General features: G+C 36.1%; 2 protein-coding genes and 2 non-coding genes across 4 annotated transcripts; 2 read left to right on the top strand and 2 right to left on the bottom strand.

Moving 5' to 3' along the window:
* Positions 1–65: 65 nt before the first annotated feature.
* LOC103957001 (phosphopantothenate--cysteine ligase 2) lies at positions 66–5582 on the bottom strand. The gene is made up of 12 exons (XM_009369063.3): positions 5463–5582; positions 5291–5378; positions 3863–4024; positions 3288–3459; positions 3067–3190; positions 2941–2985; positions 2748–2833; positions 1834–1886; positions 1662–1721; positions 1452–1553; positions 1031–1150; positions 66–575 (listed from the first exon to the last, which is right to left on the bottom strand). Exons 4-12 carry the CDS (start codon positions 3433–3435, stop codon positions 336–338), a joined length of 978 nt encoding a protein of 325 aa, XP_009367338.2. The 5' UTR covers positions 3436–3459; positions 3863–4024; positions 5291–5378; positions 5463–5582; the 3' UTR covers positions 66–335.
* Positions 5583–6570: 988 nt separating this feature from the next.
* On the bottom strand, positions 6571–6642 carry TRNAW-CCA. Its single transcript has one exon. It is a non-coding gene; the product is annotated as a tRNA-Trp (tRNA).
* Positions 6643–6780: 138 nt separating this feature from the next.
* Positions 6781–10081, top strand: LOC103957000 (RHOMBOID-like protein 8). Its single transcript, XM_009369061.3, has 6 exons — positions 6781–7183; positions 7758–7921; positions 8037–8200; positions 8293–8564; positions 8669–8795; positions 9610–10081. Exons 1-6 carry the CDS (start codon positions 6861–6863, stop codon positions 9730–9732), a joined length of 1173 nt encoding a protein of 390 aa, XP_009367336.2. The 5' UTR covers positions 6781–6860; the 3' UTR covers positions 9733–10081.
* A 162-nt stretch (positions 10082–10243) lies between these two features.
* Positions 10244–10316, top strand: TRNAR-UCU. The gene has a single exon. It is a non-coding gene; the product is annotated as a tRNA-Arg (tRNA).
* The last annotated feature ends 6895 nt before the right edge of the window (positions 10317–17211 follow it).

Here is a 17211-nt window from a genome sequence, read left to right as displayed (position 1 = left end):
AACAGGTTTCTGCATACAGTGCCAATGGCTAGTTCAGATCTGATCCAACAAACCATTGCTTGAAATAAAAAAGATAATAAGAGCTTGAGCTTTATTAACCAGAACTTTGCAGTTCCTCGAAATAAGGGAGATAATTACTTCTTTATCTCCCCTTAAAAGTTATGTGTGTTACAAGTAATTTGATTGCTTTCAAGAGAAAACTTTGTTTAGAATCTTTTGCTCGAACATAGTACGCGGACATAAAACAGCTACGGTGAATGCCCAAATATTGCTATCTTGAACATAATGGCAACTGTATGTTGCACTGATCTTCTGCCAGGTGAAATCGATACTCATCATAGATCAGGATTCTCGATATACGCAGAATGCCTTCCCACAATAAGTTCAATTAGTGGACACTCCACATCAACAACACCCGGAGATTGGTTTCGGCGAACTGATATCTTTTCATTACTTCTGACGACTACAACCTCTTCCTTGCGGGTTGAAAGTTCATTCGCTACAACCATATGCACCTTGTACTTCTGAAGAGCCATATCAGCCTTCTCTAAAAGAATCTTTGAATCCGTCTCTAGCTGTTTATGCAAGCATGTCAAGGGTTTTTAGTCCAAAAAAGTAATTCTGCATCATGTAACCTGTAAAACTTTATTAGCCGATAAAAATCATGTGACAAAGCTAAGGGGTACGATATTGATGTTAGATATATATGACTGCACCATGCATGTCGAGGAAGATTCTGTGAGACAGAAGACATAATGGACAACTATCGACGCAAGTCTGATGTCACAGAAGAACAGATTAGAAATCTGTTAAACGAAAAGCCTCCAAAAGAAATATCTAAGTGATCTTCAGGCTACCATTACCCAGCCCCATCCACAACCCTCGACTAAAGATTATCATATAGATAGTCTATGGATACAAGTAAAGAAAAGGCGAATTTTCATCCACTAAAGTGCAGCAACGGAACTAACAAATAGTATATTTATGGATAGGATACTAACTAGAAATAAGCAGAAGCTTCAAATCTGACCTTAAATGATATACAGAAGGCCCTTGGCGCCCAGTCTTTCCTCAGCACTAAGAGCATCTTTGGCACCTGAACAAGTCTCATGTCCAATGGACCAGATCCCGACTGAATTTTGTGTTCTGCCTGCACAATCATGCTTTGCTAAGAAAATGGCGCAGATTATGCTTATTCTTAAATGAGACTTAATAATGATACAAGATTAAAACTTGAAAACGAGTAATAAGTATTTAACGAAATGCTATCAATCTTTCAAAGATCATAATCAAGCATTTTCTACACAATTCAAGGAATGATGAGGTCAAAACCAAGTTCTCTAGCTATTTTCCGAAGGGCTAGCTTTTGTTATATGTCTATTGAATTACAGAATGAAGCCAGAGAACGTAGTAAAAGCACTACATAACTTTTCAAAAAATTCAACCATTACCATGCTTTTCCAGGGAACATAAAAGTCAGACACTGCAGCTGCAAGATAAAGAATTGCATGTGGCCCAAGACTTCTTATTGAAAACGCAATCATCTGCAACATCTGCTCAAAATGCAAAGACAGATGTCAAGCATAGGATAATAAATTTTATATGGAGACATGCTACAACATTGTGCTAAAGCAGGAAGCTAATAACCAACTGAAGTGAACCTGAAGGTACTCGAATATGGTTGTGAAAGGAAGTTTCAACAAGAGGCCTCCTGTTACTGCCTGCAACAAAAAATCCCCACATATAACCCATTGTTAGATTGAACTATTACAGAGAAACAGTCAACATACAAAATACATAAAGGAAGTAAATATATGGAATAAGTGGTCGTACAGCATGAGTTTTAGTGATGGCATTCCTCACTACTTCTGAATGCGACTGGCACACTGGAACAGAAAACAAAATTCAGTCATCTCAACAGGAACCATCAAATATTTATATAATATTAAGTCAGATTTGACTTTTGACATCACCACAAAGCTGCTAAAAATAAAACTTCAAAGATTCCTGTCTCACATTTCCCCAAAACTCAATCATCAACCACAAAACAAACTCCGATACTGACACTCCACATACAAATCCTATAAATAGCATAAACAATATTTTAGTTACTCACAAATGGAAACAGCAATGTAAATGACAACAAGAAAGTTTGGCATCTCTATTACTAATGCAGATAAAAACAGCTTGATTTTTCCTCTGATAATTGAGTTCTCTTTTTTCCCTCAAGAAGAGCAATCTGAACCAGCTAATGATCCTCAAAAGCTAGAGTCTTCAAGGCTTAAGTACTTTAACCTTTTTGGATATAACCTTTCAGCCTGGTTTCGAAGCTGAGTTCAATCAGCCTACTCTATGATTCTAGACCAATGGCAGACTCTTCTTTTGGGTAGCTTCAATCATCTAAGAGTTTCAATGACTTAGCACTACGCGCAAGTATACCTAGGCATTTTAATCAAGCCACTTGCATCTTATGGAACTAGAACCTGCACGTTGTGGTTCACTCTAATTCCAATTGTCAAGAATCAACCTATACTCCTCGAAAGCTATGAGCTGTCAAGGAGGGAAAGGCTTATTACTTGCCCTGAAGGATTGTAAGAGACTCATTGCTAACTAGGTCGTGAATCATTCTTGATCCTTAAACTAGAGAGAAGGGAACATAAGTTTCTCTTTCGTCATCCATGTGCATTTTTGTTCTACATAGAAAAAGAAAAACACATATAATCAATCTGCAGACAATAACTACAAACCTTTAATATTTGAGTCATCCGTATATTCAAAACTTTCAAGCAAAGGATCATCGGGAAGAGATCTGCAATATGGCTGGCAACTACCCCTGCATAACATTGTGGATAATCCAAATAGTTTAGTAATAATTCTCTTCTATCGTGGAAAATTGTTGAAATGACTAAATGAAATTTAAATGCTAGAATCAGAAATTACCTTCGATATAGAAAGATAACAGCATAACCTGCCTTCAAAAAGTACCTGCAATGTTATCAGACAAGTCTAATCCATAAGTCCGTATTTCTAAAGGTGGCATATTTATTGATTTGTAAGATGATGTACTCTGTGGATGCCGCTCCTCTGTGACCTGAGCTAAAGTTGTCAATGTAGCGAACACATCGTTGCTCTAGAGGAACCGTAGTGCCACCTGATGTCACACACACAACCCTCCTAACTCCTCCACTTTCTACATCACATTTCAAATGGATCAAAATCCACTTAATCTATCACCCACGAAAAGAAATGACAAATACAATGCGCGACAAATCAAAAGGTAGACATACCGGAAGGTACTGAATTCTTCTTCACAAATTCCTCAAGTTTTCCACTGATATCATCGCTGTCCTTCAAAGGAGGAGCTGAGTCAAAAAATGACTTGATTTCGGCATCCAGGATTTCCCTTTGAACTTCCAACCCATTTGTTAGAGCCATTTGAGATTTCCCTACCTCCAATTCCTTGTCAAACCCCACAAAATATATCTCAATTTTCACATAAACATAATTAATAACCACATATAAGTAGGAAAACGACTAAAATATCAGATTTTCATCATGGCAGAAATGAAACTAAATGAAACCCATTATTTTTCAGATAAATATTACCACACAAAGTTAAAAAAAAAAAAAAAAACCCCAAGGATCATGAGGTAAAGGTGAATGTAAAATGGGGAACAAAAATTCTTCAAATTCCAAAAACCCATATATGTATGCTGGGACCAGAAATTCATTACAAATCAGGAAAAATAAATAAACAAATTAGTGATGAAATTCCACATATATATTTGAATTGAGAAGAAATTCAAAATCCAAATGCAGGGCAATGATCCCAATTGGAAAATTTTCCCAAAAGAAAAACTACCTGGAGTGAGAGGGCTGAGAGCAGCTGATGAAAATCGAAGTGGGTTTGTCTTTCGATTCGGCGATTCAAACTTCTGGGAAGAATGGAAGGATGAAGCGTTTCGTAGCCGTTGATTCCCGCGAAAATATTATAATCGATGAATATCAACGGATAAAGACGTGACTGTGAACGGTTAAATATGAAGATCTAATCAAAGTTTGACCCCACCGGCTTTATTTCGGCAGTCCAACTTGGTAGGTGGTAAAGGAAGCGTGTGGAGGCCAAATATTTAAACATATTTTTACACCACGTAATTTCACAGTTGATAGCTAGACATTATTTTTTATTATTTAAAAAAAAAAAAAAAAATTTAACCATCACGTGTGATGAAAATTAAATAAATATTAAACAAAATCAAAATCACATATAACAACAACAAGAAAAGTTTTTTCCCACCAAGTGGGATCGATTATATGAATCCTAGAACGTCATTATGCTCGGTTCTATATCACGTTTTCCGTTAGATCTAAGTACTCTAAATATTTTCTTAGAATTTCTTCCAAAGTCTTCCTAGGTCTTCCTCTACCCCTTTGACCCTATTTTTTTTCTTAGAATCTCTTTCAAAGTCTTCCTAAATCTTTCTCTATCCCTTTGGCCCTGAACGTCTATCCTATAATCGGATCTTTTAACTGGAACGCCAATAGGCCTTCGTTTCCCATGTCCAAATCACCGAAACTGATTTTCTCTCATCTTTCCTTCAATTTCGATTACTCATAGTTTACCTCAGATATCCTCATTTCTAATCTTATCCTTTCTTGTGTGCTCACACATTCAACGAAGTATGTTCATCTCCACTACACTTATTTTATGTACGTGTTGATGCTTCACCGCACACCATTTCATATTATAAAGCACAGCCGGCCATAAAAAATAAAAATTAAAGTGGGAAGATATTGGTGATTTTCGTAAGTTTGAGTCCTACTTATTTTAAAATGAAATGTCTTACTTCGACTCGAGTTTGGAGTGGGGGGTTGGAGTGGGGAGCGGAGGGCACGGACCGGGCCCAAAACAGGTGGAACCAGACCATTTGAAAACGAAACGAAACAGCCAGGACGGTTGATAAAAATTTGAAATTAAAACCTGACCTAACCTGGCCTGTTTGGGACAGACCGAACCCTACTGGTCCACCGGTCCAGCCTGAATTTTCACATGTTCCCTTCAAACTGTGCATCAAGCAGGAAATAAACTAAAGCAGGTGAACCTAAAAAATGGAATTTGCAGGTGCAGCGCCAAATCTTTGTTTGGTTCCATAGAATCCAATTCCGGGTGCAATTATTTGGGGTTATAGTTGTAGAAGCAAGCATTGCATTCCAAATGTGCCCAATTAATACCACAAATCTCAAATTTCCGAATTTCATTGGACTGATCGTGGGAAGCAAATACACTCACCGGAAATTCTTCCGACGTCGTCAGCGATCGCAAGCGTCGAGCAGCGCAAGTCTGAAAAGGGTATGGTTTTCAGTTACCACCGCAAGCCCTAATAAAATCCGATGATGGAAATTGAAATTGATTAGGTGTTAAGATACGTGAAAGATTAAGGACAACGAAAATTAAGGAGTACCTGAGCAAAATTGGGAGAAAATCGGCGGTAGAAGAAGAAGGTATTATGAAACTTTGTTGATTGGCGGATGGGTTTTAGTAAAATGTGTGTGACAGTGTGATTCGATTCGAGCCTTGAGAGGCACTGGAGTGACTGAGATGTTGGTTGTGGGAGATTTAATCAACGGTGGAGATTAATGTCCACATATTTGACAGTGGATACGGTTCGGGTCGGGAGGCCATTTCTTTAGCAATTTGGACCTCCCCACCCAGTCCTGTTTCAAATTTAAAAAAATTGGACCCGTCTTATACCCACCCTGAACCGCTTGAATCCTCCTCGTCTCGGGAGTCAAAGTCCCGTTTGCGCACCCCGAAGTTTGGTTGTTGTATTTTTAAGAATATATAACTGATAACGTAGTACATAGGATAACACAAAATTTATCTAAAAACTCAAACGTGAATATCATAAACTAAAATGTCATATAAACTTATACACATTTTATCAACATAAATAATATCATCCAACTTTACTATAGAGTGGAAGGTCTCCAATGACTATATTTTTTAATCATCTTCACTTTGAAATACAAAGAAGTGAGTGCATTCCGTTTTCCTTTTCCAAGCTGCAAAGGCAACTAATTGATCCTCATATAATTGATCAACCCTCTTTTGTCCGTTTTGGGAAACCCAAGAATTATTCTTATGAAGGGGCAACTTATTAGAAGAGAAGTGAGATGTTGAAATGTCTCAAATAATCATGAATATAAGTTATATGCCTTGCAAATGACTTATAAATTAAGAATTTCAGAAAGTTGGTAGAACAAATCAAATTTCTCTTTTGAAAGAATCGCTAACATGTGCCATTTTAAAATACACATTTCAACTTTTGTGATCTAGAAGTTTTTGTATTTTATTTTTTATGTAACATCACTTTTATCATCCTAACACTAGTTCTCTTATAAAACATAAAATAAAATAAAATAAACAATTTAAAAGATTAGGAGAATGCAACTAATTATAACATGGAAATTATGCAAAAAGAAAGAATGTGAGAGTTTTTATTTATTTTGACAATATACCAACCAAAATGAACATAAAAAATAAATAAAAAAGAAACCAGGATTGGGCATTGAACCCGACGTGAATCGAACACGCAACCTTCTGATCTGGAGTCAGACGCGCTACCATTGCGCCACGGATCCGGTCATTAATTATCTGCTTTTGTGGATAGTTATCTCAACTACAATAAAAAGCTCTTGTCCGACGTCGTTTCAGCTATTTCAGTACGCTACAAAAACGGTTTAAAGAGCCTTCCCGCCAGAGCCCGACCGCTTACAGCTGGAAATCAGTGAGTCGTCTTCTCCAAGAAAACCCATTTCCCCACATTCTTGCAGAGAGAAGAGAGAGAGACCAACCAACAATGGCCGCCGACCCATCAAAGCTTCAGACCCAGATCGACATCAAGCCTCCACCGCTTCCATTCCACGCTGAATCAGCTCCCGAAACTCTTCAAGAACCCAAGCTCTCCTTCTTCGCCTCCCGCTACCGTCGCACTCGCCGCCGTCGAGCCGACACTTGGCTCATATCTCTCTTCGTGATCCTACACATCGTGGCCTTCACGGCGACCATGGTCGTCAACGACTGCTGGCACAAGTCTGGTGGCGACTGCGCCTTCAAAGCCTTTGGCCGGCTGTCGTTTCAGCCGCTCTCTGAGAACCCGCTGCTCGGCCCTTCCGCTTCCACGTGAGTGTGATTCTCTCGTTCTTGATTACAAGCTTTAATTTTTGTTTGGTTTCAAAAGAAGATGAGTTTTCTTGGCGAAATCTTGTGTGGGTTTAGGTGGGTTCTCTCTGTTTGGATGGTTGCTGAGAAAATGTCGCAAATAATTGTTAGGGTTTCCGAGACCATCCATCTTAATCATTTAATCTTCTGTGTTTCTGGGTGTATTGAGGGTTTAATCGGGTTTCCTCTGTTTGGTTGCTGAGAAAATAAAAAAAGCTTTTATCTTTATGCATAATTTGCTCCGTTATTTTGAAGTTTCATCAAAGGGTTATACCAAATTATTGTAAATTCTGGAAATTTTCTTACATAACGCGTTTGGTTCTTAAGTTTATGATCAATTGAAGGTTTTTGGGCCATAAAATCGATGTTTTGCTGATTTTGTGGTCTTAGAATTTGGCCTTACCTATCAAATTGTTAAAATAGTGATTCTAAAAGCTGTGCTTGAGAAGTGAGAGGCCTCTATGAACTTGTTTGTAGTCTTTGGTAGAGGGCTTCCTATACTGGTTTCGATCCGTAATTGATAGTGGTATTGCAGGCTTGATGAAATGGGAGCTCTTCGACGGACTTTTTTGACAGAGAATCGCCAAACATGGCGTCTTTTCACATTTCCATGTCTGCACGCCGGAGCCATCCACCTTGTGATCAACCTTTGCAGTGTCGTGTTTGTTGGAACTCATTTGGAGCAAGAGTTTGGACCATGTAGATTTTCCTTCCCATTTCAATTTGTACACATTATTTTGCAAGATCAATAAGGCTGTGTGTAGCTCTTGTAATTTTTAGACACTGATATTCCCAATTTGTTTCCTTCAAACAGTAATGGCAGGGTTAATCTATATACTCTCTGCTTTTGTTGGTACGTTGGTGGCTGCACTCTTTGTTGAGAAACACCCGGCAGTTGGTGCTTCTGGAGCTCTATATGGGTTACTTGGAGCTACACTTGCCGCACTGATTCAGAACTGGGAAATGTACACCAATAAGGTATCCCACCCTCTGCTTTTCTCATTCAGATTGAGATCCTTTCTTCTTATCTAATTATAGCATGTAATGATTCCTCCTTCGTTTTGTTACAGTTCACAGCTCTAGTATCAGTTCTATTTGTCTCCATTGGGAATTTTCTCCTCGGCTTGCTACCTTATGTGGACAACTTTTCGAGCATTGGAGGCTTTATATCAGGGTTCCTACTTGGATCTGTGCTTTTATCCAGTCCTAAGGTCAGAGAACCGGCTCAAGAGAAAGGAGGCCTCCTTGATTATGATCTCAAAAGTTCTATCAAGTTGAGGATGAGGCTGAAGCTGGACAGACCAGTTTATAGGAGTGTGGCTTTTGTTCTCTTTGGTGTTATGTGAGTGGTTCTCCTGTTTATGGAAAATTCTGTACATTGTTGTTACTTATCGGTTTAAATTTGGCATGAGTTTTATAAGAGGAGCTTTGCTATGTGATCTGCAGGCTTGCTGGATGTCTTGTTGCAGTTCTGCAAGGCATTGACCTGAACCAGTACTGCGGGTGGTGCCGGTATGTTGATTGTATCCCTTTCAAAGGATGGAGCTGCAGGGACATGGAAACTTTTTGTGAGGTATGTATTTATCTGATCCTAGTACCTTAACATGTATAATCCTGATTTTAGCAATCTAAAATTAGATTAGATGAAAAATAAATTAGCATGAGAAGAGATACTGCATTTCAATTTTTTGCACGAGTTTCTTTCTTCACAATGTTAATAAGGAGTAATCCTGAATATAAAGCTTGCCATGTTAAGAGACTGAGACACTGCAATTCAATTTTATGCACTGGTTTCTGGAGAAGAATCTCGGTCCACTGTACGATTAATAAGGAGTAAAGCTTGCCGAGAGTAAGAAAAGATACATATAAATTCCAGTTACAGTGTTTAATAGTCATTTAGCATCAAATCAACCTGAGCAGAAAGCACTACAGGGGGATTCTTACAGTACAAAATTAATCATCTAAAGGGACTGATAGGGAAAGATCAGAATTCTAATTGCGTAAAAAAACAATGGAAAAGAATGTTTTTGTCTTGTCTGTGAGCTTGGGAAGATAATGGACATTATGAATTCCGTTGGTAACTGATACACTAGGCTACATTAGTGCAATGCAGCACATATGATGAGAATAGTGTTAGATGCTAGAACAATTTATGATGGACTAGCTTGTCTGTTTCATTGACATTTTACGAGTGAATGCATAATGATGGACTAGCTTGTCTGTTTCATTCACATTTTAGCATAATGAGTAGTCACTCACTTCCAGTGCACTCAAGCGGCATTAACATTTTTCCATTTGAAAGTTACTCTTCCTCCTCGTCACTCACTTCAAATGCAGCCAAACGAGTTCTAATTTGAATTCCTTATGATTGACCTTGAATGCTGCAGACCATGGTGAGCAATGAACAGCTGACTTTGACCTGTATGAGCAATGGGAACTTCAGGGTTCTTCCGTACACGAACGTCTCTCAAGATCGGGTGAATGACTTGTGCAGTGTGATATGCTCATAGAAATTGTCGGTCTTGGTGACTATTGCAACAACATGGAGAGAGAGACAAATTCCTAGCATCAATACTGGGTTGATAGCTGTCCAGTTGTATCTTCGCAACATTTTTTTTACCCTGTTTTTTCCATTGTCTCCATATCCCTCTAATTTTGGTAGTATAGAAGAGAAAGGTCAATGGCCTCTCACTTTTGCAGTGCAAAATTTTCAGAAAAACATCGGAGCGAAATAACATTTTGTATATGTTCTTGAGCTGATATATGATCATTCAAATCTTGTTGTGGAAATTAATGTGCGATTTTGAAGGTTGTGTTACGACTCTATAAAATTACTCAATGCAGATGGAGAATTTTGAATTTAAGCTTTTAACTTGATAAATTGAGCGCTACCATTTTGGATAAATTCAATTGAAAAGCACTGTAAAACTGCATTGGTTTGTTCCCGATGGGTCCATAATGACCCAATATATGGACAGACTTGTCTACATTTACTAATGTTTCGGGCAAATTTAATAAGTAGCGCCCGTGGCCTAATGGATAAGGCATCTGACTTCTAATCAGGCGATTGTGGGTTCGAGTCCCACCGGGCGTGCTCTCTCCTGTTTTATTTCATTTTGTTTTAAATCTGATTATCGTTTTCACTTGTCCTTACAAGTAGACCTGACATTCGTGTCGTTTTCGTGTCATACCCGATAATTTAACTGGTCGTGTCGTGTAATACCCGTTAAAGTAAACGGGTAATATGACCCGACTCAAAATCAATCCGTTAATATTATCAGGTAATATGACTCGACTCGTTACTTATTAAGAAAAATATATTTTAAATCAATAAAAATGAAAATGAAAAACGTACTTTGACCCAAAAAAATGTAAAACATAATACTAAATTAGTATATATATACTAAATTTCAGAGTTGACCCCTTTATGAAAGTTGTAAAACTTTTCATTACGAATGATTACATTTTTCACACTTTTACAATAATTATTATTAACTTTGCACTCCAATAAAAAACATTGTTCATGAGATTTGGAGGGTTTTAAAAATCTAAATGACTATGTAACCGTAATCTAAGCGTTGAGGTTGCAATTAGGAACGTTTATTATGTTTTCACATCTTTTAGACTTATTCATTTTGTTTTAAATCTGAATATCGTTTTCACTTGTCCTTACAAGTAGACCTGACATTCGTGTCGTTTTCGTGTCATACCCGATAATTTAACGGGTCGTGTCGTGTAATACCCGTTAAAGTAAACAGGTAATATGACCCGACTCAAAATCAATCCGTTAATATTATCAAGTAATATGACTCGACTCGTTACTTATTAAGAAAAATATATTTTAAATCAATAAAAATGAAAATGAAAAACATACTTTGACCCAAAAAAATGTAAAACATAATACTAAATTAGTATATATATACTAAATTTCAGAGTTGACCCCTTCATGAAAGTTGTAAAACTTTTCATTACGAATGATTACATTTTTCACATTTTTACAATAATTATTATTAACTTTGCACTCCAATAAAAACATTGTTCATGAGATTTGGAGGGTTTTAAAAATCTAAATGACTATGTAACCATCATCTAAGCGTTAAGGTTGCAATTAGGAACGTTTATTATGTTTTCACATCTTTTAGACTTATACATTAATGATTATGAATTTTATTTATTTTGAACTCCCTTAAAAATACTATTCATGAGAGTTTGTATGGTTTTAAAAATTCAAGCGTTTGCATATTTTTTTTCATATTTTTCGCACATGTAAATTAATTATTATAATTTTTTTAATGTGTTTGGTATTTTTAAATTGCTTGATATTTTTATTTTTAATGTGTTTTATGATTTTTAATCTTAATCTTTGCCTATAATATACTATAAAAATACATAAATAAGTAAATTAAATTTTAAAATTTATATAGAATAATAATTAATAAACAATATATACATATTCATTATATCTATTGTATTTTATAGTAAGTTTTTTTAGTAGTTTAAAAATTTAAAATCATCAAAATAACTTTTTTCTTATCGTGTCGAAACAGGTTACTCGCGTGTCACTCTCGTGTAAACCTGTTAAGGACCTGTTATTAACGGGTTATTATCGTGTGACACGATAATGATCCGATTAGTTATCGTGTTGATCCGAAACCCGTTATTTTCATGTCGTTTACGTGTCGTGTTAACGGGTCGTGTAAGAAATTGTCAGATCTACTTACAAGAGTGGAAGATGGATGAGCTAGGGGGAAGCAGCTTCAACACATAAAAATGGAGCTATGGTTTTGGAGCTTCAGAGAGAGTAAGAGACACGTTGCCCTTACAAGGGAAAAAAAGACAACTACAACGTAAAAAAAATAGACTACGCATGAAAGTGTTTCTTTTAATTTTACATAGTAAAGTCGTTTCTTATCTAATGAATAAACGTTTTGGATTTTTTGTTTGTGTAAAAAATTAAAAATGCGCCGGAAATTCGCAAATGAACAGAGAATTGCCCATCCTTAGACCATCTCCAATGGTTGGGCTAAAAGTCAAATATTTTAGCCCGGAAAATTTAGCTTTTAGCCCAAAAACAGTTTTTCTGCTCCAACCGTTCTAGCATAAAATTCTAGCCCGAGATTATTAAAGAATAAACTTAGGCTATTTTTTTTGTTAAATTAAATTTTAAATAAATAAATAAATATGGACACTGTCGTAAATTAATTTTATGAACATTTTAATCTAAAAAAATTTAAATTCCGATAAATATTGGATGGAGTCCACTCCGATTTATGGGCTAAATTTTGGGGGGAATTTGACCTTGGTTTAGCATTTAGCATTTAGCCCAAATTTTCCCCTTGGGTTGGAGTGGGTTTGGGGAGAAATTTTGAAGGGTACTTTAGCTTTTAGTCCAGCATTGGAGTTGGTCTTAGAGTGTAGCACTTTTACTAAGATGTATAAATTGTTCAACTGGACTGGAAATTCAAATGTTTTATATGAAACCATCAATCTGCTAAACTAAGCCCCCATTTATTTCATTTCGTCTGAAAAATATTCCCTCTCTCACATCCAATTGAATGCAACTATCAGCTTGCTATACTTTTTTTGTTGTTGTTAATACCAAATAAGTACATGAGGGAAGAGAAGAACTTACAAACACAAATAAATTGACACAGTAGCGTCACGTGCCAATAAAATTAAGACATGTACATATGTCATATAAGTTGTTCTTTCGTGAAAAAGTTACTGATGCATTTAATTTCACGGTACAAAGCTCATCTCATTTGTTAACCCAATAACTAACAAGTGTCCTCCTCCTCCTCCAGAGCCAAGGTGGCTGCGGCTGCCGCCGGGAACCAAAACCAAAATCCAACCCACAATTCTTTCTTTTTAATTATTTTTTTGGGCAGAGATGCGACTCCTTTTGCGGCTCTAATAAGTCTATGCAGTTGCCGCCCCTTCCAGTTACATTCACAGCCCTTTCACAGTGCCAGCAAGCCGCAATGATTTAATGGTTTTGCCTTTTTAGGTTTAGCCACCACAAAGTTGAAAGTTCACACCATTCAAGGCAAATGATTTCTGCCGGAGATTCTACAATACTGCGTGGTATTTAATGATGTGTAAAATAAATGAGTGAAATTTAGAGAAACATACTATATACCTTCGTAATCTTCATCTACTTCATTTATGTTGAACTTAAATTCACGGGATATTATAGCTACATCCTATTTCTACACACCATTTTTTTCCATTTGCACATCTTGTTTTTTTTTTTTTATCTCTTAATTCTTTTTTGTTTTATTCAATTATACAGTAAAAAATAAACACGTGTTTATTAATTTCCCCGTACTTTTGGGGTCTAGGGTTGTTGGGCAGGGCTAGACCTTTCCCAAATGCAATATGCTTATTGGGTTAGAACCCCTTTATCCTTTTTGTGTTGCATTTAACCGGATTGGACACCGTTGGATTAGGTAGTGGAGAGAGAGGATTCTCGTAGGATACTAGGATCCTCTATGTGAGAATCTGGAGATTCTCCAATCACATCCGTTCATCGTATATCATGTGGCCAGTTTTTTTCAGATATTGTTTATATTCAATTTTAAATAAAAAAATTTATAATGATTTCCGACCTCACATATACAATGAACGGATCTGATTGGAGGATCCCCAGGATCCTCACAAAGAGACCCGTGAGTATCCTCCTAGGGTAATGGCAAGTAGGAGAATATATTGCTAAAGCTAGCAATAGAAATATTATTGCGGTTTTTTTTAGAAACTATATTATGGGAAAATAGGCTAAGCCTCACAATATGCTATTAATAATGTGATTCAAATTCGTCTTTAGTGAGAATCGAACCTAAGACCTCTTACTTACAAGTGAAAAGAAATATCACTAGATTATACTCCATAATACTAAATATTATTGCAACTTTTGTATTAACTATTTGGGATGAAAACTTTAAAGTTTTCGTATCATATTACGTCATTTTTCTTCTATGTTACGTAACATTGAGTGATCGTAAAATTAAAGTTAAATTTTGCATATAAAAAATTTAATAAATCTTTACAACAATTAAATCTTGTATAAAGGCTGTATAGGTACCATTGTAGCCCAACCCCAAATTTCGGCTCAAAGTTAAAGTTCTACCAAGTGACTTTAGAATACATTACAAAATCATCCAAAATAATAGCGGATATTGGACCATTCCATTTATACGTATCTATCTCCAAAAGCTCCATCTAAATCCATCCATAAGTAGCTCACAAAAGAATTTAAACAAAGCATGCAGTGGTGTAATGCCTGTGGGCAGCCTTAAAGCACACAAAGGCTACAAAGTTACTACTCTCTCTCTCTCTCTCTCTCTCTCTATTTGTGTGATCGATTGCCAGCTAATCTTTGCCAATAATGATTTTAAAGAGAGAAATTCGTTTGAAAAGTAAAATTTGAAAGATACTTTGACTAAGGCCATCTCCAACCGAGGGCTGGCCAAATGACTCGTTTTAGCCTTCTGGTCCTCCAAGAAATTAATATTTTAATGAATAGTATAGAGTCATATTTGCCTCCGTCTCCAACCTAGGGCCAAAGGGCCATAGGGCTCGTTTTAGCCCTATCACAAAAAACTGTCTCCAACCGAGGGCCAAAGAGCCATACGGCCAAACATAATTTATTATTTTAATTTAAAAACTACAACGATAACTGACCCAAAAACCCAAAAAAATAGAACTTAAGTTTAATGAATGGTTTAGGTATTTATAGGAAAAAAAAAAAATTGGCCCAAAAAACCAAAAAACAAAAAATTAAAAAAAATTAAATTTGAATACAATGGCTAGCTGACTAGCCGTTGTATTCAAATTTTTTTTTTAAGCAATCCTGTTCGTTATAACCAACAGGATTGCTCTATTTTCTGGCCAGCCCTCTAACCCTCTCCAATTCCATGGGATCCTCTGGCCTAACCCTCGATTGAAGATAATTTTCGAGCTATTTTCGGCCCTCTAGCCCTCTGAACCCTTCGATTGGAGATGGCCTAAGGAAACATGTTTTTAGGTGCCTATATTGCACAAATAACACATGACATTTGAAAGAAAAGTAACATCGATTACAAATACTGAGAAGCTTACTTAATATTGCATTATTCCAACCTCATGTTTGGTTCATTCTGAATTTAGAAACATAAAGCATCGCCAGCATTTGTCATCTAAACAAAGTCTAGATATGCACAGATAGTCTGAGGACACAGAGAACTGAATTCAACTTAATAAGTTTCCAGGGAGATCTTAAAAATGTTCTCCTCCAGTGTGGCTCATTGATTCACATTGTTGATCATGTCTTTCACAGCGTGAGTGTATGATTGGACCACCAGTGGGGGTAACAAAGACATATGAGGCAAATAATGGATATTGAGTTATAACACACATCCAACTTCATTCTGCCTGCGAAAATAGTAGTAGTACCCAACTATATCAGGTTAAACAACAAGAAGGTCCACAAAACTAAAATTGCCAAAGAATAAAACGACGATGCATATTAAGCTAACAATCACTATTAAAACCGAGTCTCGTCCTCATAAGAAACAAGATTGAAGGGGTGGTTAGTAATTTACCCCCATTTCCCATGATCAATTACTTTCAAATGCAAAAATTGTCATGGGGACTCAATATTGCAATAGTACAATGAGTTGGCTAGCTAAGGCACTCATTGAATGGCCAGATCTGTCAAAATCTTATGTGCTTGGCGTCTCTACAAGTGTAATGCTAATATACCATCGAGAGGTTTCGACCATTGATTTGGCACCACGTCGCATGCAGCTCCCACTCATGCACATCGTGGTACGAAAATAATGCATATATACTACGGAAACTAGGGTTTTCAAGGCAGAGACTCTCCTTTAGGTCACTCTAGTTATATATGTAAGGCCTATATAAAGCACTATATAAAATATTGCTTTAGGAAAGTTGATGGTTTTCAAACTTTCACCTTGGCTGCAAAATAATATAAAGGCTCCTCCTCCTTTTAGGGTATGGAAAGAGAGAGACAGGTGTTCGAAAGGAACCCTATAGTGCGAAGGAATCCTGAAGTGGGTTCTGCCTAGTTTGATGCCAAAAAGTAAAGAAAAATTTATGGCTAGCTAATAGCCTTGTAAACATGTCACTTAGTACTACAAGCTAATGATTGTTTTTTTCACTTATAAATGATAGAGGTCTTATGTTTGATTTTTGCGAAAAACGAATTTGAATTATATTATTATTAGCTCAATGTAAGGCTTAAACCTTTGGGTTAAAACCTAAGATTTTTAATCTAGAAAAAGTCTTTCTTTTCCAACCCTTATGAGTTAAATTTTTGGCCCAAGATTATTAAATAATGAATTTAGGATAATTTTTTCTTAAATTAACTTTAAAAAAAAAACATAAATATGTAGACTATCCTAATTTAATTTTATGAACATTTTAACCTAAAAATATTTAGATTTTGATAAATATTGAAAAAGCACTAAACCGACACCATGAAACTCGTGAAACATTACGAAAGAATATGAAACACATAAAATAAAATTTTTTAATTACTTTAGCCGTTTGATTTAAATTTGGACCATTAGATTTTTTTTTTTTTTTTTTTACCGTTGGATTTGATCAAATTAGATTTTAACCATTAGATTCAATGAATTTATAAATATAAAACTAAAAAATATATACATATATGGGGCCCAGCTCCGGGGGAATTTCTGGGCTAAATTTGTCCCAGAAATGAGTTTTGACTCATATTTGCCCCAAGGGTTAGAGCAAGTTGAGATAAGTTTAGAATCTAAAATTTGAGTTTTACTCCAATAATTGGAGTAGGTATTAGTGGAAATAATGTCGTTTATTAAAATAAAATTTCAAAAAAAAAAAAAAAAAAAAACTTGTAAACCTCTAGTCGTTGACGGGGTTTTTATGGGTTTAGTCTATATTCTATAAATCCAAAGTGAGAAGAAGAAGGGTTTGGATTTTATTTTAGGCTCTTGCATCTTTTTTCA

Source organism: the organism of the source record quoted next, unplaced genomic scaffold (assembly GCF_019419815.1).
Source record: "Pyrus x bretschneideri cultivar Hongxiangsu unplaced genomic scaffold, Pyrus_bretschneideri_v1 Contig17, whole genome shotgun sequence".
NCBI classification, from domain to species: Eukaryota; Viridiplantae; Streptophyta; class Magnoliopsida; order Rosales; family Rosaceae; genus Pyrus; species Pyrus x bretschneideri.
This window is presented reverse-complemented; position numbering and strand designations above follow the sequence as displayed.

Excerpts from the sequence above, each read along its gene's own strand:
- LOC103957001 (XM_009369063.3), bottom strand. The coding sequence starts at position 3,435 with ATGGCTCTAACAAATGGGTTGGAAGTTCAAAGGGAAATCCTGGATGCC. Across the intron at positions 2,834-2,940 it reads GTTATCTTTCTATATCGAAG|GGGTAGTTGCCAGCCATATT; the intron begins GTAATTTCTGAT and ends AATGTTATGCAG. Across the intron at positions 1,554-1,661 it reads CCATATTCGAGTACCTTCAG|ATGTTGCAGATGATTGCGTT; the intron begins GTTCACTTCAGT and ends CATTTTGAGCAG.
- LOC103957000 (XM_009369061.3), top strand. The coding sequence starts at position 6,861 with ATGGCCGCCGACCCATCAAAGCTTCAGACCCAGATCGACATCAAGCCT. Across the intron at positions 7,922-8,036 it reads GGAGCAAGAGTTTGGACCAT|TAATGGCAGGGTTAATCTAT; the intron begins GTAGATTTTCCT and ends TCCTTCAAACAG. Across the intron at positions 8,796-9,609 it reads ACATGGAAACTTTTTGTGAG|ACCATGGTGAGCAATGAACA; the intron begins GTATGTATTTAT and ends TGAATGCTGCAG.